This window comes from Molothrus ater, chromosome 26 (assembly GCF_012460135.2).
Source record: "Molothrus ater isolate BHLD 08-10-18 breed brown headed cowbird chromosome 26, BPBGC_Mater_1.1, whole genome shotgun sequence".
Lineage (NCBI taxonomy): Eukaryota > Metazoa > Chordata > Aves > Passeriformes > Icteridae > Molothrus > Molothrus ater.
In genome coordinates, this window is record NC_050503.2 from 5,769,984 (window position 1) to 5,797,871 (window position 27,888).

General features: G+C 59.6%; 1 protein-coding gene and 1 long non-coding RNA gene across 2 annotated transcripts in view; one reads left to right on the plus strand and one right to left on the minus strand.

Annotated features, from left to right (window-relative positions):
• Positions 1-27,661, minus strand: part of LOC118696949 (amyloid beta A4 precursor protein-binding family B member 1-interacting protein-like) — a 32,959-nt gene extending 5,298 nt beyond the window's left edge. Inside the window, exons 1-4 of the mRNA XM_036399360.2 lie at positions 27,536-27,661; positions 27,328-27,388; positions 21,585-21,635; positions 5,657-5,910 (exon numbers count right to left, since the gene is read on the minus strand). Of these exons, the coding sequence (XP_036255253.1) occupies positions 5,657-5,910; positions 21,585-21,635; positions 27,328-27,375 (353 nt within the window). The 5' untranslated portion in view covers positions 27,376-27,388; positions 27,536-27,661. The remainder of the gene's footprint in view (positions 1-5,656; positions 5,911-21,584; positions 21,636-27,327; positions 27,389-27,535) is intronic.
• Positions 10,543-12,952, plus strand: LOC129046938 (uncharacterized). The gene is made up of 2 exons (XR_008508842.1): positions 10,543-10,593; positions 12,682-12,952. It is a non-coding gene; the product is annotated as an uncharacterized LOC129046938 (long non-coding RNA).
• Positions 27,662-27,888: the final 227 nt, after the last annotated feature.

Genomic DNA, 27,888 nt, shown 5'->3' on the forward strand with positions numbered 1-27,888 from the left:
TTAGCTGAGCTCGGCTTAACCGTGGGGCAGAGCTGAGCGCGCACACTGAGCGCCGTAATGACCAACCCGGGAAAAAACCCAAAAAACCCCAAAAAACCCCAAAAAACCCCCAAAAACCCCACGGGGATGAGCCAGGACTCTCCCTGAGCTCTCCAAAACCCCCTGGGGACCCTCAGCTGGGCCCGGCTTTGGCTGAGCTCGGCTTAATTGTGGGGCAAAGCCCAGCGCGCACGCTGAGCGCCGTAATTAGCAGCCCTGCCCCCAGCAGCAGCTCCTGATGATGATGATGATGATGATGATGGTGGCGGTGGCTAATTTGCTCTGCATCTGGGCCCCCACCTGCTCTGAATATGCAAACGCCGCTGATTTGCTCCTCGGGGAGGGGGGCAAGGAACAAAGAGACCCCACAAAGGAACCCGAGAGCCGCACCCAGCACGGGGGAGTTTGGGCTGAAAGGGAATTCCCTGGGTTGGCCAAAATGGGGGGAATTCGGCCTTAAAGAGGATTTCTTGGGATTGCCAAAGTGGGGGGAATTCGGCCTTAAAGGGAATTTCCTGTATCTGCCAAAATGGGAGGAATTCGGCCTTAAAGAGAATTTCTTGGGATTGCCAAAATGGGGGGAATTTGGCCTTAAAGGGAATTCCCTGGGTTGGCCAAAATGGGGGGAATTCAGCCTAAAATGGAATTTCTTGGGATTGCCAAAATGGGAGGAATTTGGCCTTAAAGGGAATTCCCTGGGTTGGCCAAAATGGGGGGAATTCAGCCTAAAATGGAATTTCTTGGGATTGCCAAAGTGGGGAGGATTCAGCCTTAAAGCTGGTTTGCTGAAACGGGGGGAGTTTGGCCTTAAAGGGAATTCCCTGGGTTTGTTGAAGTCGGGAGCGTTCGGCCTAAGGGAGAATTTCCTGGGTTTGACAGAATGGGGAGAGTTTGGCCTTAAAGGGAATTTCCTTGGTTTTCCAAAACGTGGAGATTTCTGCTCTGCAGCCGAATCTCTGTTTTTTTCCAAAATGAGATTTTGACCCTACAGCCAAATATTCTCGATTTGGCAAAATGTGGAGATTTCGGCCTTGCGGGTGAATTTCCTTGGCTTTCCAAAATGAGATTTCCCCCTTACAGCCAAATTTCCCCATTTTTCCAAAATGAAATTGCAGCCCTACAGCCAAATTTCCAAGGTTTTCCAAAGTGAGAATTTGCCTATTTTCTTTCCTTTTTCCCCCTTTTTTCCCCCCCATCTCTCTCCCAATCCTGAGCGCTTCCTTTATGTTTATTTTATTTATTTTATTTTATGAAATGGAACCCTTGGGATCATCTCGGTTCTCCTCCATCCTTCCTTCCTCCCTTTTCCTTTTTAATTTATTTAAAAAATCATTTAAATATATTAATTTTTTCCCCTTTTTTTTTTTTTTTTCCTCAGCTATGGAAGAAAATTATGAATGGAAAGGAGGAGGCTGGGCTGGATTAAAACCGAGACAAAAGAAGGGAAAAAAAAAAAAATCATCCTCGCTTGTTTTCCTTTGCCGCGGGGAATCCACGTGGGGAAGGCGGGGAAAAAAAAAAAGGGAAAAAAATAATTTCAAAAGTGGCAAGAGGAGAAATAAATCCTGCCTGGAAAAGCTCCATGGGAGATTTCCAGCCTGGCCCTTCCTCCTGGATGGAAAACGGGGACACAGGGATGCCAAAATATCGATGGTTTCTCCCTTTTATCTCCACAGTTTTTAGGATTTTTGCTCCATTTTCCCTCCCTCTTGGGATTATTTTTCTCCCCTGCCCCGTGGATCCTCCTCCTCCTCTCTCCCCCTTTCCCTTTTGCCCTCCTTGGGAATTCAGGGGGCATTTCCTGATCTTTTTTCTGGAAATTCCAGGTGTCCTGAAACCCAAAAATTCATCCCAAAAGCCCCAAAACCACAAAATTCATCCCAACCCCTCTGGCTCCCGTTGGCTCTGCCCACGGAGGAGCCAGGGTTAAAAAAATCCCATTTTTATATATTTGTATATTGTTATATGGATATCTTGTTATATTGTTATATTGTTATAATTTTATATTTTGTAATTTTATATAGTTACATGTTTTAGTTATATATTTTATATTTCTATATTTATACACACAAATATATTTGTATTTTTCTATATTTCTATATATTTAATATATAGAAATATTTATAACTATATTATCTATATATTTATATATTTATATATTTATATATTTATATATTTATATATTTATATATTTATAATTCCAGCCTATTTCTTGTTTCCAGGTCGATTTTCGACTTTTCCTGGAATTTAATACCCTTAAAATGTTCCAAATATTCCCTCAAAGTATTCCCAATTTCAAACAAAGCAATCCCAGCAACTCTCCCAAAAAAAAAAAAAAAAAAAAAAAAAACCCTGGGGGCTTTTCTGGAATTTCCCCAAATTTCCTTTGTTTGCTTTATGAGTGGAGTTGGGGGAGAAAAGGGAAATAAATGCAAATATAAAATTATAAAATATAATTTTATAAAAATATCCCAAAGTGATTTATTTTCCTTTCATTTCCTTGAAAAACTTGAATTCCCAGTTGAAAAAAAAAAAAATCCCTTTTTTGTGTGTTGGAATCTCCTTCAATCCTCACTTCTTTCCTTTCCCATCCCAAAAAAAAACCCTGGGATAAATCCCAAAAAAAAGCTGGGGAAAAAAAGGGAATTTTGGGGAATTTGAGGATCAGAGAGGCTCAAAACATGAAAATGGGAAAAACTGGGGAAAATGAGAAAATTGGGGGAAATTGGGGGTAAGTCGGGAAAAATTGGGGGAAATTGGGGGAAAAATGGGGAAATTGGGGGAAATTGGGGAAATGGGGAAAACAGGAAAAACTGGGGAAAGTTGGGGGGAAATTGGAGAAAATTGGAGAAAATTGGAGAAAATTTGGGAAAAATTGGGTGGAAATTGGGGGAATTGGGGGGAAATTGGGGGAAAAATTGCAGAAATTGGGGGAAGATTGGAGGGAAATTGGGGGAATTGGGGAAAAAGAGAGGAAAAAAGGGAAGGGAGAGAGGGGCTGAGGAGAAAGGCCGGGAGGAAAAAGAAAAAAGGGAATCTGGTGATGAGCACCCGGCTGGGGAGGGCAGGGCAGGGGGGGCCGATGGCTTAATTACCATATTCAAATCTAATTAATTCCCCTTTGCATAAAAAGGCCACGGCGGGCGTGGGACCGGCCCTGCAGATGGAGTCCCAGGATCTGAACCAGCACAGGCTGCACAGGAGGAGGAGGAGGAGGAGGAGGAGGAGGAGGAGGAGGAGGAGGAGGAAGAAAAGCGGGAGGATGAGGAGGAGGAAAAGGATGAGGAAGATGAGGAGGAAAAGCACGAGCAGGATGAGGAGGATGAGGAGGAGGAGGAGGAAAAGCAGGAGGAGGAGGAGGAGGAGAAAGAGAATGAGGAGGATGAGGATGAGGATGAGGAGGATGAGGAGGATGAGGAGGGTGACGAAGAGGAGGAGGAAGATGAGGAGGATGAGGATGAGGAGGGTGAGGAGAAAGATGAGGAGGATGAGGAGGATGAGGATGAGGATGAGGATGAGGAGGATGAGGAGGGTGAGGAGGATGAGGATGAGGAGGGTGAGGAAGAGGAGTGTGAGGATGAAGATGAGGAGGATGAGGAGGGTGAGGAAGAGGAGGGTGAGGATGAAGATGAGGAGGAAGAGGAGGGTGAGGATGAGGAGGGTGAGGATGAGGATGAGGAGGAAGAGGAGGGTGAGGAAGAGGAGGATGAGGATGAAGATGAGGAGGATGAAGATGAGGAGGATGAGGAGGGTGAGGATGAGGAGGATGAGGAGGATGAGGAGGAAGATGAGGAGGAAGAGGAGGGTGAGGATGAGGAGGATGAGGAAGAGGAGGGTGAGGAGGATGAGGATGAGGAGGGTGAGGAAGAGGAGGGTGAGGATGAGGAAGAGGAGGAAGAGGAGGGTGAGGAGGGTGAGGATGAGGATGAGGAGGAAGAGGAGGGTGAGGAGGATGAGGATGAAGATGAGGAGGAAGAGGAGGGTGAGGAAGAGGAGGGTGAGGATGAGGAAGAGGAGGGTGAGGAGGGTGAGGATGAAGATGAGGAGGAAGAGGAGAATGAGGATGAGGAGGATGAGGAGGAAGAGGAGGGTGAGGAAGAGGAGGTGAGGATGAAGATGAGGAGGAAGAGGAGGGTGAGGAGGATGAGGATGAGGAGGGTGAGGAAGAGGAGGGTGAGGATGAAGATGAGGAGGAAGAGGAGGGTGAGGAAGAGGAGGATGAGGATGAAGATGAGGAGGAAGAGGAGGGTGAGGGTGGCCGCCCAGGGCATGGAGCAGCTGCCAGGGGCACCCGTGGTGGCCTTGGAGGGTTCAAGGCTGGGAACGAGGGAAAGATGTGGGAAAGGTTTGGAATTTGGGCCGTTTGAGGCCTCAGGACCAGCTGGAGACTCCAAATCCAGCCCCACCACGGCCTTGGAGGGTTCAAGGCTGGGAATGAAGGGAAAGATGGGGGAAAAGTCCCAAATTTCAGGGGTTTGAGGCCTCTCAGGCTCAGCCGGGGCTCCCAAATCCATCCCAGGCTGCAGGGACAGAGCTGACCCCGATCCCGAATGCAGATTCGGGATTTGTGTCCCCAGGGCTGGGGGAGAGGAACCCACAGCAAAATTCCAGCCCCACCTTCCCACCAGGAAAACCCAACCTGCCACACCCAGCCTCATTTTGGGCTATTTCAGGGGGAAAATTGGGATTATTGCCCTCATCCCCCCCTGCTTGGGACGAGAAAATCCTGCTGGAAAAATCCTGACCCCGGGAAAGGTGGAAGCTGTTCTTCCTAATGCTTTGGACAGCTCTGTCACGAGGAGGGGATGGAAAAAAGAGAACTCGGAGGAGGGAGGACCTGGGGGGATGAGGATTCTTTCCCTTGACTGATTCCCCGGGATGGGATCGGCTGCGGGCCCTGCTCATCCCCACCGCCTCCCCCGAGCTGGGCCCTGGGGCTGGAACCCCAAAAGCAGCGCCCAGGAAGGGGTTAAACCCCGGGAAAACCGGGCTGGAAATGGTTAAACCCCGGGAAAACCGGGCTGGAAGGGGTTAAACCCCGGGGAAATGGGGCTGGAAGGGGTTAAACCCTGGAAAACCGGGCTGGAAGGGGTTAAACCACGGGAAAATGGGGCTGGAAGGGGTTAAACCCCGGGGAAATCGGGCTGGAAGGGGTTAAACCCCGGGAAAACCGGGCTGGAAATGGTTAAACCCCGGGAAAATGGGGCTGGAAGGGGTTAAACCCTGGAAAACCGGGATTGGATGGAGAAGCAGGGGGGAAATGGAGGGAAATTCCCATTTAAGGGGATTAAAGGGTGGGTTTGGGCGGTGGACGGGAGATTTTGCGGTGTAAATTAGAAGGGAAATGGGGGAAAAGTCGATTTTTTTTGGGGATCCCGAACAATCTGGTTTTCCAGCAGCTCCGGCAGGGCGCGGGATCGGAATATTTCCCAAGAGAAATGTCAATAAAATGAGGATAAAAATGGGGGTTTCCCCCCAAAAAATCACAGGAAAAGGATCGGGATGGGGCCTCACTGCTGCTCCCTGATGCCCCAAACCCCTGGGGGAGATCCCACATGGAAAACCCAACTCAGGCTCTGCAGGAAAGGAGAGAAAAGCGGGAAAACCCCAAACTTACCCCGTCCAGCCTTGGGCAGGCGGAGCCGGCACCGCCGGGGTCCCGCGGGGACGGGGCGGGGGCGGCGCGGCCCCTCCGAGCCCCAAAATCCCAGGAAATCGGGGATCCCGGGGCTCCCCGGGCAGGAAATCCCAGCCCTCGGCCGCTCCCGGGCTGCTCCCGCCGGGATTTCTGGGATTTGGGATCTTCCCACGGCTCCGTTCCCGTGCCTGGTGAGGGATGGGGATGGATCGGGGCGAGGTGGGAGTTGGGATCTGCAAGAAATGGGATGAGGGGCTCTGTCAGCTCCAAATCCTGACGGAACACCTCCAAATTCTGGGAATCTGGGAATCTGGGAATCTGGGAATCCAGGATTTAGATATTCTGGGATTTGGTGATTCTGACATCCTGGGATCCTGAGATTCTGGGATTCTGTGACTCAGAGATTCTGAGATTTGGGGATTCAGAGATTCTGGGATTCGGGGATTCAGAGATTCTGGGATTTTTGGGATTCTGGGATTCTGGGATTTGGGGATTTGGGGATTCAGAGATTCTGGGATTCAGAGATTCTGGGATTCTGGGAATCCAGGACTTAGAGATTCTGGGATTTGGTGATTCTGACATCCTGGGATCCTGAGATTCTGGGATTCTGTGACTCAGAGATTCTGGGATTCTGGGATTTGGGGATTCAGAGATTCTGGGATTTGGGGATTCAGAGATTCTGGGATTTTTGGGATTCTGGGATTCTGGCAGTGCTGACATTCGAGGAGCACGTGGAATTGTGTTTCCCCAAATTCCAGCCTGCCGGTCGGGCTGCCCGCGCGCTGAGGGACCCTGCTGGCTGCCAGGCACTGCAGGGACATCTGGCCACCAGCCCAGGCCCTCCCGAGGGGTCACGGCGGGGTCGGAACGTCGGGAAAATCCCAAATCCCAACGCGCCAGGAGCTCCCGGCATTCCCAGCCACAGCCCGGTGACGTTCGAGGTGACAGCAGCAGCCACCAGCCCAGCCTGGAGGTGACACCTCGGGAGCACAGAACAGCTCCCTGCTGCTTCTGGGGGTCCAGCGAAGGATGGGCCCTTCCAGCAGGTTCCATCCTGATCCCAAATCCCTTTTTCCAGAACATTTCCCTGCTGATTTTTAGGGTTCCTGCATAGGGTGGGCCCTTCCAGCAGGTTCCACCCCGACCCCACATCCCTCCTTCCCTGTGGGTTTTTAGGGTTAAGGTTCCTGTGTAGGATGAGCCCCTCAGTGGTTCCATCCCCACCCCACATCCCTCTTTTCCAGAACATTTTCCTGCCCGTTTTTAGGGTAGGATCGGCCTTTCCAGCAGGTTCCATCCCCACCCCACATCCCTCTTTTCCGGAACATTTTCCTGTCGGTTTTTAGGATGCAGATTCGTGTGTAGGACAAGCTCCTCGGGGAGCTCCATCCCGACCCCAAATCCCCTTTTCCCGGAACATTTTCCTTGCTGCTTTTTAGGGTTCCCGTGTAGGATGAGCCTTTCCAGCAGGTTCCACCCCGAGCCCAAATCCCCTTTTCCCGGAACATTTCCCCGCTGTTTTTTAGGGTTCCTGCACAGAACGGCCCCCCCCGAGTGGCTCCCACCCCGACCCCCATCCCGGGCGCTGCGGGGCGGAACCGGGCGGCTCCGGGGAGAGGCGGCGGGGACCGAGGGGATGGTTAGGGTGGCCCGCGGAGTAATTATCTCATTGGGCAACTAATACCCTTTCAAGCGGAGCGGGGTGGGGAAGCATTGTTCGGGCCGAGGGATTACATCAACCCGCCCGAGCAGACAATGTGCTCCCCCTGGGAAGAGCAGCTCAGCCCCGGGGGACGGCAGGAGGCGCGGCCCGAGCTGTCTCAATTAGCGGCTGTCCCGCCGCGGAACGGGGTGGCGGGGGCTCCTCGGGGGGCCCGGGGGCACCTTCAGCATCCTTAACCCTTCCAGGGAATTTCAGCCCTGCGGGGACAGCGGGATGCCAGCAGGGCTGGCTGCGTCCCCTCCTCCCCCGGCGTGCTGTGGGAGGAAGAACGCGGCCTCGTTTTCTCGTTTTCTCGTTTTCTCGTTTTCCCCTTTTCCCGTTTTCTCGTTTTCCCGTTTTCTCGTTTTCCCGTTTTCCCGTTTTCTCGTTTTCCCGTTTTCTCGTTTTCTCGTTTTCCCGTTTTCTCGTTTTCCCGTTTTCCCGTTTTCTCGTTTTCCCGTTTTCCCGTTTTCCCGTTTTTCTGCCCGTTTTTTGCCTCCTCAGAGCTCAGTGCCAGCCCCTTCCAGCCTCCCCGCGCTGTCCTCGCATCGGGCTGGGGACAGCGGGGTGGCACGGCAGTGTCCCCAAGGCCAAACAGCAGCGCGGGGGGAGGACGAAAACAGCCCTGGCACCGGTACCGGGGCACGGCAGCTCCACCGGTACCGGGGCACCGCCGCCCCTCCATCCCTCGGGGGGCACCGCAGTTCCCCCATCCCGGGGGCACCGCAGCCCCTCCGGCCCCCGGCCCCGGCCGTGCCCGGCGCTGGGGACGCTCGGGGCCGGCTCCGCGCTCGCTCAGCCGTGAGGCCGCCGCGCCAGGTTAGCGGCGGGGCGAGGGGCCGGCCCCACCTGGCCCTCGCCATCCGTGGGGTGATTAAACACGGGGCTCCCAGCTGCCATACATTTTTAAATAAATGAATAATACATAGCGGGGGTGATAAATAAATAACGGCCGTACATTTGAACTTAGCCTCTGAGAAAATCCTTTTAGTTCAAAAGGAGCGGGGCGCTCGGAAAGGGGAGCCCATGCATTTTGAATGGGCTGCCATGGAGTGTCAGCGACCGGCGGCGGAGACGAGGGGGAGGGAGGGAGGGAGGAGGGAAAGAGGGAAAGGGGGAAGGAGGAACAACTTGGGAAGGAGGGGAGGAGGAAAAGAGGGAAAGAGGAAAAGAGGGAGAGGGGGAAAGTGGGAAAGAGGAAAGAGAAAAATAGGGAAGGAGGAAAGAGGAAAAGAGGGAAGGAGGAAAAGTGGGAAGGAGAGAGAGAAGAAAAGAGGGAACGTGGAAAAGAGGAAGAGGGAAAGAGCTAAAAAGGGAAAGAGGAGAAGAGGGAAGTGGTGAAGGAAGGAAGGAAGGAAGGAAGGAAGGAAGGAAGGAAGGAAGGAAGGAAGGAAGGAAGGAAGGAAGGAAGGAAGGAAGGAAGGAAGGAAGGAAGGAAGGAAGGAAGGAAGGAAGGAAGGAAGGAAGGAAGGAAGGAAGGAAGGAAGGAAGGAAGGAAGGAAGGAAGGAAGGAAGGAAGGAAGGAAGGAAGGAAGGAAGGAAGGAAGGAAGGAAGGAAGGAAGGAAGGAAGGAAGGAAGGAAGGAAGGAAGGAAGGAATTTCCATCCTGCCCATCTCATCATTCCCCAGAAGGGGCGATTCCCATCTCCCTCCATCTCCTCCCCCAGAGGTGTGAGTCCCCTCCTGCCCCATCTCCCGAGCCCCCCGCTCTCCCCAGCTGGGCCCGGGCCCTGCCGCCCCCTCCCGGTCCCGTCTGCAGCAGCTGCCGGCCCCGAGCGCTCGGCCCTGGTCGGGTGCGGGGAGAGCCGGGACAGGGGCGGGAGGGACGGAAAATAGAACAACAACAACAACAACAGAAACCCAACAGAACAAAGGAAACCACGAACCCCAAACAGCCCGGGGTGCCGGCAGCAGGATTTCCATCTGCCCCCATCTCCCCCAAATGGGGAAATCTCCATCCTCCCCCATCCTGAGAGGGGCTGCTCCATCCCAACACCTCCCAGGATGGGGAAATTTCAATCTCCCCCCATCCTCAAGGGGAAATTTCCATCTCCTCCCATCTCAGCCCCTCCAAAAGGGGGGAATCTCCATCCTCCCATTTCATCGTCCCCCGAGATGGGGAAATTTCAATCTCCCCCCATCCTCAAAGGGGAAATCTCCACCTCCCCCATCTCATCATCCCCCAAAGGGGAAATCTCCATCCTCTATCCATCTCCACATCCCCCAAGAGGTGTAAATCTCCATCCTGCCCATCACACCATCCCCAAACGGGGAATTTTTTGGAATCTCCATCCTGCCCATCACACCATCCCCCAAAAAGATTGGGAATTTTTTGGGATCTCCATCCTGCCCATCACATCATCCCTAAAAAGGGGAATTTTTTGGCATCTCCATCCTCCCCATCACACCACCCCCCAAATGGGGAATATTTTGGGATCTCCATCCTGCCCATCACACCATCCCTAAAAAAGGGAATTTTTTGGAGTTTCCATCCTGCCCATCACACCACCCCCCAAAGGATTGGGAATTTTTTGGCATCTCCATCCCGGCGGCGGCACGGGGAGGGTTTGAGCGGCGCTGGGGCCGGCGGGGGAGGCGGCCGGGGCCCGGTGAGTGTCGGAGCGTGCGCGCTCTGCCGGGGCTGCGGCGGGCGCCGCGCGGGGCTCGGGCTCTGTGTGTGTCGCTGACCCCGCCGGGAGGGCTCCGTCCCCGGCCGCGCTGCTCCGGGCGTGGGAAAAAGGCCCGGGCTCTTTTCACAGCTGTTCTCGCTGCTGCACTGAGCTAATGGAGGGGCTCCCTCCCCTCCCTCCCCTCCCCTCCCTCCCCTCCCTCTCCTCCTTCCCCGCCGGCTTTTCAGGCCTTGAGCGCCAAAAAAAAAACCAAAAAAAAAAGAAAAAACAGAAGGAGAAAAAAAAAAAAAACAAAACAAAAAAAGCCCATTCAGGAGTGGCTAAAAGCACAAAACCACAAAACAAACCACAAAACCACAAAAAAAACCCACAAAACCACAAAAAAACCCACAAAACCACAAAAAAACCCCACAAAACCACAAAAAACCCCACAAAACCACAAAAAAAACCCCACAAAACCACAAACCCACACCTCATTGTTCCCGGAGAGAAGCAGAGCACCAGGCGAGGGGCGCACACGCGTGTGCAAGGGTGGGGACACAGGTGTGCAAAGCCAGGGATGCACACGCGTGTGCAAGGCCGGGGTGAGCACGTGTGGCCCCTCCAAGGTCTGGGAAGTGCGGCTGGGGAGGGGATTTCAGCCCTAAAGGGAGGTTTGGGAATGGGGAATGGGGTTTGGGAATGGGGAATGGGGAATGGGGAATGGGGAATGGGGAATGGGGTTTGGGGTTTGGGAATGGGGAATGGGGTTTGGGAATGGGGAATGGGGAATGGGGTTTGGGAATGGGGTTTGGGGTTTGGGAATGGGGTTTGGGGTTCGGGAGGTTCCTGGTGTTGGGGTCTCTGTCCCCCTCCCCAGTCTGGCCCTGATGTTGGGATGTTTGGGTTTGGGGTTAGAAATGGGGTTTGGAAAGTGGCAGAGGTCGGGGCTGGTGTGGAAGCACAGAGGGGAGGGGACGCAGGGATGGTGACCCCGCTGTCCTACAGGACACGGCCTGGGGACCCCAAAATCCCCATCTTTGACTGCACTCCACACTTCAGGCATGAGGACCCGAAAACCCTCGGCCACGGGGACCCCAGAACCCCCTAAAGCAGCACCAGGCTCGTGGTTTTCATTAGAAATAAATAAATCCATTTCTGGTGGAGGCAGAGGAAACCTCGAAAACACCGCCCCCAAAGCTCCCCCAGCACAACCCTCTGGCAGAATTTTTATTTTTATTATTTTTAATTTTATTTTTAATTTTAAATTTTTATATTTTTCATTTTATTTTTATTTTATTTTTATTTTTATATTTTATTTAATTGTTATTGTTATTGTTAGTGTTATTTTATTTTCATTTTTCTTTTTCTTTTATCTTTATTTTTATTCTTTGTATTAATTTCTAATTTTAAATTTTATATTTTATAATTTTTTTATTATTTATATTTTAAATTATTATTATTATTATTATTATTATTATTATTATTATTATTATTATTATTATTATTATTATTATTTAAAATATTTTTATTATTTTATTTAATTTCATTTCCATTTTTACTTTTAATATCATTTTCATTTTCATTTCTATTTTGAAGCACTCGGGTTTGTTTTTCCCTCTGACACGGGAGCAGCCGGACGGACACACGGACACGGCGACGTCCCCGGGTGCTTTTCCCGCCTGACCTTTCCCGGTGGCTCCTGATCAGATCCTTTGTGACACGAGCGGGGCCGGGGACACCTCCCGTGGCCACGAGCGCGTCCCTGTCACCACGAGCGCGTCCCTGTCACCTGCCATTAGCGCAACGGGGCCGCGCCACCGCGCTCCTTCCGCACCAGCAACGGCGCCAGCGCCAGCCCGGGGGTGCCCGCGGCGCCCGCGCCCTGAAATCCCAGGGAAATACGATGGAAATCCCATGGAAATATCCCATGGAAATACCATGGAGATGCCATGGAAATATCCCATGGAGATCCCATGGAAATTCCCTGGAAATATCCCATGGAGATCCCATGGAAATTCCCTGGAAATATCCCATGGAGATCCCATGGAAATCCTATGGAAATATCCCATGGAAATCCCATGGAAATCCTATGGAAATATCCCATGGAGATCCCATGGAAATTCCCTGGAAATATCCCATGGAAATCCCATGGAGATCCCATGGAAATATCCCATGGAAATCCTATGGAAATATCCCATGGAGATCCCATGGAAATTCCCTGGAAATCCCATGGAGATCCCATGGAGATTCTATGGAAATATCCCATGGAAATATCCCATGGAAATATCCCATGGAAAGTCCCATGGAAACCCCATGGAAATCCCATGGAAATATCCCATAGAAATACAATGGAAATCCCATTGAAATCCCATGGAAATATCCCATAGAAACCCTATTGAAATCTCATGGAAATACCATAGAAATATCCCATGGAAATCCCTTCAAATTATCCCATAGAAATGCTGTGGATTTGGATTTAGGTTTAGATTTAGCTTTGGGTTTGATTTGGTTTTGGATTTGGGTTTGGATTTAGGTTTGGGTTTAGGTTTGGATTTAGGTTTGGGTTTGGGTTTGGATTTGGGTTTGATTTAGGTTTGGATTTAGGTTTGGGTTTAGGTTTGGGTTTTGGTTTGGGTTTGGTTTTGGATTTAGGTTTGCATTTAGGTTTGTGTTTGGGTTTGGTTTTGCAGGGGGACACAGCGCAGCCACCCCAAAGCCGGGTCCGGGGCGTCACCGACCCCAGCTCCCGTCCCCAGCCCAGGCCGAGCTCCTGCTCCTCCCGTTTTCAGCATTCCCATCACCCGCAGCATTCCCAGCCCTCCTTCCCGGCATTCCCGCTTTTCCCGGCTGCTTTGGACTTCCCCGCCCCGCACAGCCCTGGAGTTTCCATAGAAACATGAAGACATTAAACTGTAAATAATAATTTCTCCATTAAAAAATAAATAAAATAAAATAAAAAACAGAGCGAGAACATGCGGCTGCAGCAGGTGGGGCTGGGAACGGAGATCCAAGGAACTGATCCCAGAAATCCGGGGGAGAAATCCTGAACTTCTGGAAGCAGATCCCGATGTCCTGGGACTGTCCCTGCACTTGGGGTCCCCCCATCCCAGCTGGGTTCAGCTCCATCCCTCCAGCACTGCCGGGGTTTCCCACCTCTCCCTCCTCCTCTCCCTCCTCCTCCTCCTCCTCCTCCTCCTCCTCCAGCCCCTGATTTTTCCAGGCTGGAATTTCCATCCATGAAAAATCTAAAGAGTAAAAATCCAGGATCTTCCATCAGCAGCTAAAGAGTAAAAATCCAGGATCTTCCCCAACCCAACGGGGAGGAATTGTTCTTCACCATGGCCAGGGCTCTGCGGGTTCCTAAATTAAGCTCAGCTTAAACCCATTGCTGGATTTTCCATTCCCTCCATTCCCTAAATGGTTTTGTCCAAGGTTTCCACCCTTTTGTGTCCCTTTTTGTCATAAATGATCTTTTTCCTCTGCCTCGCTGCTGTCAGGTTGAAGAATCGTCAGTTTGGGGTGGGAAATGTCAGGGCTGGAGGGTGGCACAGGCTGCGGGCCCAGGGATGGGGAAATTCGGGATTTAAGGTTAAAGTCAGGTGCCAGGAGCTCTGGGAATGATGCTGGTCGTGTGGACAGCTCCGAACTCCCATTCCCAATAAAATCCTGGGTATTGTGCTGCTGGCGGGGAGGTCGGGTTATTTTTGGGGTTTTTGGCTGATCCCATCACCAGGCCGGGGTGGAGCTGCCTCCTCTCACACCCCAAACCTGGCACCGCTCACCCCAGGGCTCCTCTTCATCCCAACCTCAATCCCAAAGCACCACCCCAGCATCCCAAAAACGGAGCCATTCCCATCCTCAGGGGATTTTGGGAGCACCCCCTTGCCCCCTCCTCGCTCTGCTGTGCTGGGTTAGGGGTGCTCACCCCAAATCCTCTTCCAGTGCTGGCAACCAGGATGGAGATTCCCAGCTCATCCCAAATCCATCATCACTGCCCAGGACAGAGATTCCCAGCTCATCCCAAATCCATGGCTGGGAATCAGGACGGAGATTCCCAGCTCATCCCAAATCCATCAGGGGTCCAAGGATGGGAACCAGGATGGAAATTCCCGGTTTATCCCAAACCCATCTCTGCCCAGGGCTGGGATCCCCCCTGCCCCCAGAGGGTCCGTTCCCCCGGGAGCTGCGGGATTATCCCCTGGGAACATCCCCTGGGAACATCCTGGGAACGAGATTGCAGCTCAGGGCCCGATGGGGACGAGGAAGGAGATGGGATCAAGGGGAGATAATGAGAATTCCTTCAGCCAGGCCGGGGAATGAGCCGGGGATTGACGGCCCCGCTTTTCCAGCAGCTCCCAAACACCGCGGGGCGGCCCCGGATCCCGCGGGGCTGAGCCACGCCCAGGGTGACACTGGCAGTGACATTGGCAGTGCCACCCCAGGGTGCCATTGGCAGTGCCACCCCCAGGGTGCCATTGGCAGTGCCACCCCCATGGTGCCATTTGCAGTGCCACCCCAGGGTGACAATGGCAGTGCCACCCCCATGGTGACATTGGCGGTGCCATGCCCAGAGTGACATTGGCGGTGCCACCCCCAGGGTGACATTGGCGGTGCCACCCCCAGGGTGACATTGGCAGTGCCACCCCAGGGTGACAATGACAGTGCCATGCCCATGGTGCCATTGGTGGTGCCACCCCCAGGGTGACATTGGCAGTGCCATGCCCAGGGTGACATTGGCAGTGCCATGCCCATGGTGACATTGGCGGTGCCACCCCAGGGTGACATTGGCAGTGCCATGCCCAGGGTGACAATGACAGTGCCATGCCCAGGGTGACATTGGCAGTGCCACCCCCATGGTACCATTGGCAGTGCCATGCCCATGGTGACATTGGCGGTGCCACCCCAGGGTGACATTGGCAGTGCCACCCCAGGGTGACATTGGCGGTGCCATGTCCAGGGTGACATTGGCGGTGCCACCCCAGGGTGACATTGGCAGTGCCACCCTCCTGTCCCAAACAGGCTCCATCCCTGCCCACAAACACCACAACCCCACGGCGATTTCCCCTCCACCCCACACACACAGGCCACAATATTTTCCTTTTTTTTGCCGGGGAGAAAATCTGAAATATTCCACCAGGGAATAAAAACACTGAAAATTGAAAACTTCTCTGGGGAAAAAAAAAAAATAAATTAAAAAATAAAGAAAAAAAAAAAGGCACAGAGGCCTGGAATAAACCTGAAAGGCTCCTTTTCTCTCTGTGCCTTGGCTCGCACACCCTGCAATTGGCTGCTTCCCTGGAATAGATTCCGTTGCTATGAGACCAAGTTTGCTTTTAACGAACCCCAGAAAATTAATGGTATTCAGCAGATAAGTCCTTAAAGTGGAACCTATTTTAAGAAATTCCTGCTAAACGGTTTACAAGTAGTCAGGAGGGAGGAGAAGGTTTCTGGAGCCCATCCCCTCCCCTGGCTGCTCCCAGCTGGGATGGAGGGGGGGATCCGGGGGTGTTTTGGGATTGGGACTGGGAGAGCTGAGGGTGGGACGGGTTCTGTGTCTCTCCCAGGGTGGCACAGCCGCCCCTGGCTGTCCCCAGCCGTCCCCATCAGCCAGAGGCTCCTTCCAGCCTCAGAAACTCGGGGATTCTCTGCCCAAACCCACGCGGGAGCTGCGGGAGCAGAGCAGGGAGAGCCGGGGGAGGGAGAAGGGAAAAGCTGCTCTGACAGCGCCTGGGGAGAGCAGAGGGCCCGGGGAAGGGCCCTGTGCCCGTGCAGGGTGGCAGCGCCCCAGGACAGGGCACATTTCCCTCGGGATCCGGGTCTCCCCCAAGGACACATCGGGGCCAAGGCGCCGCCGTTCCCGGCCTCAGCCCCTGTGGGACCCCCAGGGCGATTGGGAATTGCTTCCTCTTCACCCCACAGCACATTTTGGGGTGTCTGGGGCTGCCCCTGCTTCATCCCACAGCACAAACACACCCCGGGTCCTCCCCGCCCAAGGAAGGCCCCAAACTGGGTGAGCTCAGGGGTGCCAGGGACGGATCCCAGGGATGGATCCCAGGGATGGATCCCAGGGACGGATCCCAGGGGTGGATCCCAGGGACGGATCCCAGGGATGGATCCCAGGGATGGATCCCAGGGGTGGGTCAGGGACAGGAAATCTGCTCCTCTCCTGGCCAAACCTGTTGATTTTCCCCCAAATTCCTCCTCTGCTGCAGCCCCAGGGTGGATGAGGAGACAGAACCCCTCGGGGGAGCCAGGGAGAGAGGATGGAGAGAGGGACTGGGGCCTTGGGCTGGTTCATTTTCCACCTTTCCCATTTCTCAATCCCAGCTGGGCATTGCTGCTCCCAAGTCCCCACGGCGAGGGAGGGGTGGAGCTGTCCCCGTGCTGTTCCTGCAGCCCAGCCCGATCCCAAAACGTTTCTAGCTCATGGATTTGTCCGGATCATCTCCACTTCCCTCTCTGGAGCGGCACTGAGGGCCCTCCCTCGGGCTGCACCCCAAAACCCCCCCTGGAAATTCCTGGGGTTACAGGGAACAACGGGGGCACGGATCAACCCTTGGGGTCACCAAACCCCCCCCGGCAAGGCCTTCCTGGCACTCCCAGCAATAACAGGGCACGGATCAACCTTTGGGGTCACCCCTGAGGGCCCTCCCTCGGGCTGCACCCCAAGCCCCCCTGGCATTCCCAGCAATAACAGGGCACGGATCAACCCTTGGGGTCGCCCCTCGGAGCCGTCCCTCGCCCCAGCACCGTCCTTGGGGCTGACCCCGCATCCCTGAGTGGGGAGGAGCGGGAGGGAAGGAGGATCCCAGACCCAGGCGGCTCCTGGAGGGATCTGAGCCCCAGGATGCTCCCAAACCCCTCTCTGGAAGAACAAAGCTGCGATCTCTCCGCAGACGCGGCCACGAGCGGCGATGATTTATTTCCCTTCCCCGGCAGATAAATCGGCCTCGGGAACGGGGCTGGTGCTAAATTAAAATTTGCATGCTGTAATATATTTAAGCAACTTTCCTTCCACTCGGTTATAAACAGCGTTTCTCAGGGGGTTCTTTCGGAGCTGGCCCCGTTTCATTTATCTCCAGCACCAGTTAATTGTCGGGGTGGAAATTAAAACCACAGTGGCAAAAAAAAAAAAAAAAGAAAAAAGGAAAAAAAATTAAAAGTAAATGAAAAAAAATTTAAAAAAACCTAAAAGGAAAAAAAAAAGTAAAAAAGAGGAAAAATTAATAAAATAAAAGCACCAGGGTTGGAGGCTGGAAGCGAAATCCCCAGCCAGGCAGAGGCACCAGCTCTGGGCCTGGGTAGGAAGCGATGAAAGGCAAAATCCCATGGAGGCCGCGGGGCTGGAGGCTCGGGGAGCCCGGCGGGCAGCGAGGCCCCGGCTCCCGGAGGACGGCGAGAGGGTTTTTACATTCGGTTCTCTAGCTTTATGATATCACATACACTCATACAGCTAGATAACCAAAGAGAAAAACCCCCCCAGCTCTGCAGCAATCGGCGCCTCGGCCGCCCCGCGGCCCCCGAGCTTCGTCCCCTTGGTGCCACCACGACGGAAAGCCCAGGGTGGCACAGCAGGGATGGGCTGCGGTGCCTTGCGATGTGGCACGGCCACCCCCGTGCCCACCCCAGAGCCCCAGGGTAAGGCTGGTGCCCCCAAAAGGAGCAGGACCCCAAAGCGGGCTCAGCCTGGGGGTGGCACGGGACAGGAGTGGCACAGGGGGGCACAGGGCAGGGGTGGCACGGGACAGGGATGGGACAGGACAGGGATGGAACAGGGGCAGGGGTGGCACGGGGCAGGGATGGAACAAGGACAGATATGGCACGGGGCAGGGGTGGCACAGCTCAGGGATGGCACGGGACAGGGATGGCACAGATCAGGGATGGCACAGGGCAGAGGTGGCACAGCTCAGGGATGGCACGGGACAGGGATGGCACAGCTCAGGGATGGCACCACGTGTCCGCCCAGGGACAGCCCCACAGACAGGCCCAGGGAGCTGCCGGGTCCTTGCCAGCCCCAGCCTCGCCCCCAGCCCCAGCCCCAGCCCACCGGGTAATTCCCGGAGTTATTGGCACGGAACTGCTGAGTCAGGAAAGCGCCCGGGCAGGGACGGGCCGAGCCCGAAAGGGCCCCCGGGGGTCCCCCGCGCTCTTCTCCTCTTCCTCCCCTTCCTCCCACATCCTCTCCCGGCTGCCCGGCGCTTCAAACCCGGCAGGGACCCCGCACCTCCCGCGGGTCCGGGCCGGGAATTTCCCGGGGGGGTCACCCTGAGGGCCCCGGGATGGCCCCGTCCCCACCGGGGGGCTCCGGGCAGGGCCCCGGTACCGGCGGGGCGGGGGCTCCTCCCGGGGAGCTGCGGCCGCTCGGACGGAAACTCGGCGGAGCGGCTGCCCCGGTGCCCAACGGGAGAGCCCCGGAAGGGTCCCGGGAGGGCTCCCGGGGCGGGGGTACCTGCGCATCCCGCGGCTGCCGTCGGCTCCGGGTCAGCGCATCCTTGCCGGGCTGGCGGCGAGCGAAGGAGGCTCGGCCCGGGGACGGGGACGGGGACGGGAACGGGGATGGGGACGGGGATGGGGATGGGGATGGGGACGGGAACGGGGATGGGGATGGGGATGGGGATGGGGCGGGGATGGGGACGGGAACGGGAACGGGGATGGGGACGGGGATGGGGATGGGGATGGGGACGGGGACGGGAACGGGAACGGGGTTGGGGACGGGAACGGGGTTGGGGACGGGGATGGGGATGGGGATGGGGATGGGGATGGGGATGGGGATGGGGATGGGGATGGGGACGGGAACGGGGATGGGGACGGGGATGGGGATGCGGGCGGCCATCCCCGCCCGGTGCCGGTGCCTCTCCCGCTGCCCGGCGTCTCCGGGACCTGCCTCTAAAGTTGAGGCAGAGTCAGCGGCGCAGCGCTGGCTGGAGGGCGGGGGAGGGCGGGAGGAGGGACGGGGCGGCCGGCGGGGACAAAGCCCGAGCGGCGGGGCTGGGACAGCCCGGGCGTGGGGCCGGGGCAGGGGTCACCCCCCCGGCAGGGGCTGCGCCATTCGCCACGGCCGCCGCCGTCCCCGGGGGCCGCTCCGTCTGCTCGGGCCGGGCCCCCCCGGTCGCGGCCGCCCGCCGCAGCCGGCCCGCCCCGTCGGGGAGGCGGCGGTGCCCCGGGGGTAACCCCGCTCGGGCCGGGGCTGCCGGAGCCGCCCCCCGGGCCAGGCTGGGCTCAAACCCCCGTGCCCGGGGAGGAGGAGCGGCCGCGGGGGCGGGGGCGGCCGGGCCCGTCCCTCCCGTCGGGGCTGCGCTCACGGGAGCCGCTTGCAGAGGGGAAAGACGCTCGGGAGCCGAGCGGGGCTCGAACAACCCGTGATCCCCGGTGGAACGGAGCCCACCGACGGGCCGGGCCTCGGCCGCGGAGAAACCCCCCCGGCTCGGAGAAAGCGCGGCCGCGGCTCGGGGGCCGGCGGGGCAGAGCCCGGGGCGCGGGGCCCAGGTCCGGCTCCACGTCCCCCCCGTGCGGCCGCCCGGGGCCGGTCCCCGCCGCCGCTGCCCGGTGCGGGGGCCGCGCTCCGCTCTCCCGGCCCCCCGGGGCAGCCCCGGCCGGGCCGGGGCACAGGAGCCCTTCCCGGGAGCCTCAGCGGGGGCACGGCCGTGACCCCTGCGGGCACGGACCACGCCAAGGTGCCCGGGCTCACCGGAGCACGCGCAGCGCTCGTCTCTCCCGGTGCATCCTCACACCCATGGTCACACTCGCCCAGGTGCCCGCACGTCCCCGCACACGAGCCCAGAGCCACGCGGGGCCCCCGAATGTGCCCCCGGTTGTTCCCGGGCTCGTCGCGTCCCCGGTTCCCCGGCCTGGCCCTGCCCCGCGGGCTCCCCAGCGCTCCCGGGGCCGCCTCATGGCGCCGAGCCCCGGTGAAACGGCGGAAAACGAAACCAACCGGCGGCCCGGGCACGGTGGCGGGGCTGTGGCCCGGCCATGCACACCGGGAGCGGCGGCTCGGGCTGGGCGGCGGGGCCCGGCTCCCGCTCCCGGTGCTCCGATTTCGGGAGGAAGGCAGAGATCCGACCCGGGCCCTGCTGCCCGCACTCGGCCTTTTATATACCCACACCTACACAGATAGAATATATAGAATATATGGAATATGTGGAATCTATAGAATATATGGAATCTATAGAATATATGGAATATATGGAATACCCGCGCGGGAAGGAACGGCGGCGCCGGCGGAAATGCCAACCCGCCAGCACCGGGGGCTCCCCGGGAGCAGCGGGGCTCTCCGTCCCTCACCGGGCACACCAAGGGCCGGGCAGCCCTTGGCCGGAGCCCTCCAAAATGCCAGCGGCGGCCGCAGCATCGCGGGGAGCGAGCGGAGCCTCCTCCCGCCGCCACCGGGCACCGGGGACCGGGCACCGGCCCCGCCGCTCTCCGTGGTGCTGAACGGCGGCCGCGCCGCCACCGGGGCCGTGCGGGGTCGTGCCTCCTCCGTCCTTCTCTCACCGAGCTGCCGCTAATTGATTATCATTATTATGGCTATTAATTACCATCGTTACCGTCCCCGCGGCTCCGCGGCGCGGCCGAGCGCGGGCAGCGGGGACGCGGTGCCAGCGGTGCCCAATTCCCGGCTCGTCCCCCGCGCGGCCCCGGTGCTGCTGCCCGCCATCCTCCCCACGCTCCGCGCCCCGCGTGGGCCGAGCCGCCGCCGTTACCTCCCAACCGGGGCTCCGAAATTCCGCCCTGGCCGCCGCCGGCCCCGGCCCCGCCGCCGCCCGTGCCCGCCGCGCTGCCCACGGCTCGGTCCCGTTTGCCCGAAGGGTAAAACCCAGCAACGAGCGCCGAGGGAACGAACGGCGCCGGCGGAGCCTCGCCGCCGCCCCGGGAGCCGCTCCGGCCCGGGCCCGGTACCGGGAGGGGCCGCTCCGGGCAGCGGGGGCGCCGCCGGTGCCGCTCCCACCGCCCAGGGCCCCGCTGGCACCGCGCAGGGCCCGGGCGGGCCGCGGCGGCCCGGTTCGCCCCCGCCGGTCTCCGGTGCCCGCCGGGCACTGCTCGGCGGCCCCGGGAGGCGCGGGGGGAGCCGGGCACCGGCGGCACCGGGGGAGCGGCGGCCCCACGCGTGTCCGCGCCGGGGGCTGCACCGGGCCCGCTCCTCCCGCCACTTACCGACTGGTCGCCCGCCTGTACGCGGTTCCCCGGCGGCTGCGGGCGCTGGGCCGGCCCCGGCGCCTCCGGTGCCCCGTTCTGCCCTCGCCCAGACCCCCGTGTGCATGAAATACCTTCACTACAGCAGCCATGTTGGGCTCCGGTGCGAGCGCGGCGCTCGCCGCAGGAACCGGCGGCCGCCTCGGCGGGAGGCAGCGCGGCGGAGCTCGGCGCGGGGGCCCCGCTTCCCCCCCGCAGCACCGGAGCCCCGGCAGCCCGGCCGGCCGCGGGGCCCCGTCCCAGCGCACCGAGCGGCGCCGCCGGGGCCGGGCCGGGAAGTTGCCGCCGTTGCCGGTAACGCCACCAGCTGCGGGTCCCGCACCTGCCACGCATCCCTCCGGTGCTACCGGCCGCGTCCCGGGGCTGCCGCCGGCGAGGAGCTGGGGGGAGCCGCCGTTACCTCCGCCTCGCCCGGTGTCCGGTGCCCGCGACGCCGCTCGGCCGTGCCCACCTGGGGAGGGAAAGAGAGAAACGCGTCAGGAGCAGCCGCCGCCACGGCTCCAACTTGGAGCAACTTTGGCGGCGAGGCCGGCGGCGGGGGCGGGGGTGGGCGGCGCTGGAGCCCCTGCCCGGTGCGCCGGGGCCGGTCCCGCCGGCGGGCAGGGCTGGGGCGCCCCGGGCCGGTGCCACCCGGTGCCCGCGGCGCGGGGACAGCGCAGGGCCGCGCTGGGACACGGCCTCGGCTGCGGGGACACCCCGGGCTGGGGCAGCCCCGCACCTGGTGCCTGCCCGTCTGTCCGGCCGGCTGTCAGTCCGTCCCGGCTCGCCCCTGCCGGGGCACCGCAGCCTCCCCGGGCACCGCAGCCTCGCACCGGGCACTCCCCGGGCACCGGAGCCGCTCTCCCGCCCGGCCCGGTTCTCCTCCAAAGTGGATTTTTCTGCTGTTTATTTCCCTCCGCGCTTTTTTTCCCACCGAGATTTTTTTTTTCACTCCACCCCGTCTTTTTCTCTTCCTTTTCCCGCCCCAATTTTTTCTTTTCTCCAATTTTTTTTCCCCCCCTCCGCTCGTTTGACTCCAACGTCGCTGGGAATTATTTGCATTTAAAATCCAACGAGTCGTTTCCCTCCGCGTCGCTTCGCAGCTCCATTCCAGCAGCTCGGGAGAGGCGGGGGAGCGATCCCAAGGAAAAGGGGTCCCCAAACCCCCCAGCGAATTCCCCCGAATTCCTGCCCAGCTGAAAATATCGATGCGGGTGAAAACTAAAGGTTTAACAGATTTTAATGATTTCCTTCCCGCAGCCGCTGTCACCCAAAGGTGCTGCGGCAACAAAGAGCGGGATGGCGTTTGACGCTCGTATTTTCTGGCCTAAATATTTGCGAAAATATTCCCCCAAAGCCCCGAGCGCTGTGCAGAAGATTGATGCGCCTCCAAGCCATCACATCCTGCCCTGCCAAGTGCTTCCGAGGAAAATCCGATTTTCCATTTCTCCCCCCGTCGCCGCCGATCCCGACACACGCGCGGCACCCGTCGAAACTGCGAGCGAGGGAAGGCACTGGGGATCGAACCAACCATTCCCAGTCCAAACTGGGAGCCGAACTGGTTTTCCCCCGTCCCCGTGCGCGGCGGAGATTCCCCAGCTCGGGGAACAACGGCGCGGGATTCCCGCCGTGCCCGCTCGGGCAGAGCCGGGCACTGCAGAACCACCCAGACACTTTTTTTTTTTTCAAGGGGAAAAATAGCAACAAACCAAGAGAATTAATTATTTTTTCTTCCTTTCGCCAGAAATACCGAATTCAACCCCGGCTTTTTGCACGGGGATATTTTTTTCCCTTGTATTCTTTTTTTTTTCCTTCTTTTTCCTTTTTTGCTTTCCTTTTTTTTTTTTTTTTTGGTTTTTTGTTTTTGTTGTTGTTGTTGTTGTTGTTTTTACAACCTCGCACCAACGCAGGGATGGAAGGGAATGCCCACACAACACCCCAGCCCCACACAGAACCCCCCACGCCCCTTTCTCCCTGCTCTCTATTTTTTTTTTTTTAACCCCAAATCCTTCCCTCGCAAAATTATCATTAAAAAAATATCAAAATAGCTGCACACACCGAAACTCCGCTCCGGCAGCCCCTTACCTCGGGCACCGGGCAGGGCAGGGCAGTCGCTCCGACCGGCCCCGGGGCTCTAAACCCCGGGGGTGGCTTTTGTGAGTTTGCCGGAGTTTCCCCGGGCTGTCCCCTTTTGTGTCCCATTGCCATCTAGAGGCCCCGATTAATTAATTTCACACCGAAGCTCGGGAGAAAATTTTCCCACAAAACAAGTGAGCGAGGAGATGTGAAACTCCAAAAAGAAAAGGAGTCAACATCAAGTTCAACAGCATGCGGGGAAAGGCCTATTTCCATCACAATCGCGTCTGAGCGGGGGCCGGGCGGGGGGCGGCGGGCGGCGGCCCCCGCGCCCCCTCCGCGCGTTCCCAGGCTCGGAACAATCGCGCTCTGTTTGCCTCGCACATGCCGGCGTTTGGGCACGGAGGCTGCCTTGGGATAACAGGAATAATGAGGGGAGGGCGGCTCGGGGGGAGCGCGGCGGCGCTGGGAGCGGGGCCGGGCGCACCTGGGCCGTGCCCGGTACCGACCTGTTGAGCCGCGGCCGAGGCACCCGCCGGGGCCGGCGGGAGGAGCCGCGCCGGGTGACAGCGACCGCGAGGGCTCCGCGGGGACCCCAGAGCAGCCGGGGGACGGCGGCGACCCCCGCGGCGGCGCGGGGACACTTTTCGCCAAGTTTGGTGTCCCCTCCCTTGTGTCCCCGCCGGGCCCGGCCACGCGTTTTCCCACGGTCCCGGGGGAACGGGGGGTGCGTGGCCCGGGGGAGCGGGGGGCCGGGGCCCGGGGTGGCCGAGGCGGTGGTGGACGTGTCCTGCAACCCAAGCAGCTCGGCTCCGCCGGGCATTGTCCCCACGGAGCCCGTGGCCATTGTTCCCGGCGCTGCGGGAGCCGGAGGGAGGGCAGCTTTCCACGCCTCGTCCCCGTCCCCCCCTCCCGCGCCATCTCGCCCCCACCCCGACACTCGCACCGGGGCTGCCGGGACCCTAATCCGGGACGGGGCGGGGGGAGGGCGAAGAACACCCCACCCACCCCCGGAAAAAAAAAAAAAAATTAAAAATATCAGGCGAGGGAAGGGGAGGCGCGGGGTCCCCCCTCGCAGACTTCCTCCAAGTTGGGAGAAGCGGGAGGGGGAGCGGGGCGGCCGCCGGTGCCCGCCCAGCCCTGCCCCGCCGGCACCGGCAGCACCGGCGGCACCGGCGGCCGCCCCGGCGCGGGGAGTTCAGTGCGGGGCAGAGGAGAGGGGGGGAAAAACGGCGGCGGAAAAAGAGGGAGTGGGGAGGGGATTATTTACCTCCCTCCGCACCTCTGCGTCCATTACTGACTTAGCGGCGGCCGCGGGAGCCGGGAGCCGCCGGGACGCCGGGGCTGGGGGGAACCGGCACCGGCAGCGGGCAGGGCGCGGAGCCCGGGGCCATCCAGGCGGGGCTGCGGCTCCCGGGAGCCCCGGCCGGGCCGCGGGAAGCGGAGCCCCCGCGCTCACGTTGCCGTTACGTGGGGTTAAACAGGGAACGTCCGCCCGAACGCCCCGAGCGCACCGGGCAGCCCCGGCCCCGCCGCTGACGGGGCCTCGGGGTGAGGCGGCAGTGGCGGGGGGCGGATTCCGCCCAAACATCCATTTTGTCCCTTTTGGAAATGGAGATGGGAGAGAGGAGGGGAAAAAATGCGTCTTTTTTTTTTTTTTTTTTTCCTTGCTTTCTCCATATTTTACTACGTAAGGAATGACGCGCTCGCGTCGGGAGCGGGATAGGTTCGCCCGGAGCTTGGAGAGGGAGGGGGGAAACCAGGCTGGGGGGAGCGCGGGGGCGGGGGGCGGCTCTGGCAGCAGCAGAACCTAAAAATAACGAGGATTTTATTATTAAAAAAAAGGAGATATAATAATAATAATGATGATAATGATAATAATAATAATAATAATAATAATAATAATAATAACAGTAATCCCGCTGACCCCGCCGATGCGGCCCTGCACGGGCAGCGGGTGGCACCGGCCGCTCCGGGGACCCCACCGCGCCTCCCCGGGGACCCTCGGGATTGGGGGCACCCCAGGGGGGGCGCGGGGAGGGTTTGGGGGTCCCCCTGCCCCGTGCCCCCCTCCCGGGGCTGCGGCAGCGGCTGCGGAAGGCGCTCCCCTTTCCCGGGCCGCTGCGGGATTATTGCGTGGAAATGGAGCAGAAATTGGCATTTTTTTATTTCATTCCAGCCCAAATCCCTCGCTGCTCCCGGGTTAACACCTCCAAACCCCCGGGAACGGATTCCCCCCTCCCTTCGCTTCTCCCGGGCGCGCCGGGATTTTGGGAGCGCTAAAAAATCCCGGGGGTTCTGCTCGGCGCCCGGGGGGGTTCGCGCCCCAAATTCGGCCTCGGGGAAGGGGGGGACACCCAGGGACACCGAACCCCCGCGGACCCGGAGCCCCCGAGCGCGGCCGGGGAGAGCCGGGCCTGGTTTGAGCCCCGGAGCCCCCGGGATGCGCGGCCGCCGCCGAACCGGGACCGCGCCGCTGCCGGTGCTGGGGCCGCCCCGGTGCCCTCCCGAGTCCTGCCCGCCCCGGGGACGAGCGGCCGCCGGCCCGGTGCTGCGGGGAGGCCTCGGGCTCCGCGCTCTGCCCTAATGAGCTCCGCTTATGCATTTCCTCATTAACGAATTTTTCTCGCGGCCGAGCTCGGGGGCACCGGGACGCGCGTCCCCGGCCGCCCGCCGCCCGTCCCGTCCAACCGGGGCTTCCCGGCGGCTCGGCCGCTCCCTGCCGGCCCCGGCAGAAGCAGGAGGCCTGGCCTGAGCGTCCGACGCCCCAAATCTTGCGGCCAGCCTCGTGATTCCCGTGCCCGGTGCTGCGGTGCCATCCCCGCCCTCGGTGGCCGTGAGAGCCCCGGTTTGCCCGGGGGCTTCCCCCGGTAAAAGGCGCTCGGGCCGGGCCCGGCTCCTCCAGCCGCCCGGTACCGGCGGGCCCGCTGCCCCCCAGCCCCGACGGCGCGGATTTAGGGGAGTGGGTGGCGTATTTGGGCTCCTTGATGGAGTTTTGATCAAAAATTCATTAAGAGGCGTTCGGCACAGCGCCATGAATATTTCAGGGCTTTTGCAAAACAACAAAATGGGTGTTTGGGGGAGGATGCACCGGGGGACGGGCAGCCCCCGGTGCCCGTCTCGGCCCCGGTTTGAGGCGGCGGGGACGCCAGGAGGGACCGGTCAGCTCCGTTCCGTCGGGGCCGCGGCCCCGGGGCTCGGTGCGGCCCCGCTGTAAGGCGTGGAACGGCCCCGGCTCCAGCGGAGATCGGCCCCGGTTGGGGAGGGCGGCCCTGCAGGGACACCGGGCTCCGGAGCCACCCCGGGCCTGCCCCGGGACGGGCAGAGCTGCGGGGTGGGGACAGCGCGGGGACCCCGTGGCCACCCGGGATGTCCCCTCGGAACCGGGACACCCACCCCCCCCCCGAGGGATCCGCTGACAGGGGCTGCTGCGGGCGGAATAACCCCACACCCACCGTGCCAGGCCCGGCTGGAAAGGTCCCCGGCCCCCAATTGGGGTGCGGGTCCCCCGGCACGTCCCGCCCGCAGCGCAGGAGAGGCGCCGGCCCGAGCGCAGACAAAGCCCCGGCGGCTCCGCCGGAGCCCAGCGCCCCCCGAGCGGCGCGGCCGCCCCGGCTGGGCCTGGGGTGACTGGGATTGACCCGGCCGCCCCCGGGCCGGCTGGGAAGGGCTCAGGGAGCGCCAGAGGCGGCCGGGGCTGGGGACAGCGCAGCTCTGCCGCTGCCCCGAGTCACCCCCGGCACCGCCAGGCAGCTGCGGGTCCCTGGTGCCACCTCTGGGGCAGCGCCATGGGCAGCGCCAGCCCCTCCGCCAGGCTGAGGACACAGGGACAGCGAGGCCGCTCCGAGGGACCCCAGCGGGGCTGGGGACACCCCGGGGCACTTCCCGAGCCCAGTTCGGGACGTGTCGCAATGGGCGGTACCGGACCTGCGGGCAGGGCCGGGATGCGCAGCTCCGGCCGCTCCCGGCGCTCCCGCCGCTGCCCTCCGGTCCCGCCGGCCGTTCCCGGGTGCCGGGGCCGGGACGCGCCGCGTCCCCCCCGCCGCCACCGCCGCCACCGCAGCCCCCGGCCCCTCCCCGGGGCTCACCTCGCCCTGACATTTCCTGGCGCTCCTTCCATGCCAGCGGGTTGCCATAGCAAATCTAAATCTTACAAACAAAACCAGGGGGAGAGAGGGGAAAAAAAAAAAAAAAAGAAAAAAAAAAAAAGGCCTGATTAGCATATATTCAAATGAGGCGTGCAATAATGCAAACCATAAATCATGCAGTCATTGCTATTCAATCAGAGTCTCTTACCCCAGCCCCCACTCCCGCTCCCGCTGTGTCGCCTCCTCTCGCAGCCGCAGACCCCGGCCCGGGCCCAAAGGTGGCCCTGGAGGGGACCTGCCACCCTCGGGGGGTGGCGCTGGGCCCGGCGCGGCTCGGCACAGCCCCCTAATCCCGCCTGGTATTTGTGGCGCTCTATTAAACCGGGCAAACTCTCCCCAGGATTAATCTCCCGCCCAGGTTTTAATCTCGGGGCCATAATCCATCGCTCCCCAGCCGGGGGAAGGGGCCCAGCTCGGCCTGGGGGGTGTGCGGGACCCCCGGCCCTGCCTGATCCCGGCCTGGGGGTGCCCGAGCGGTGCTGGGGCGCCCCGAGCCCCCCC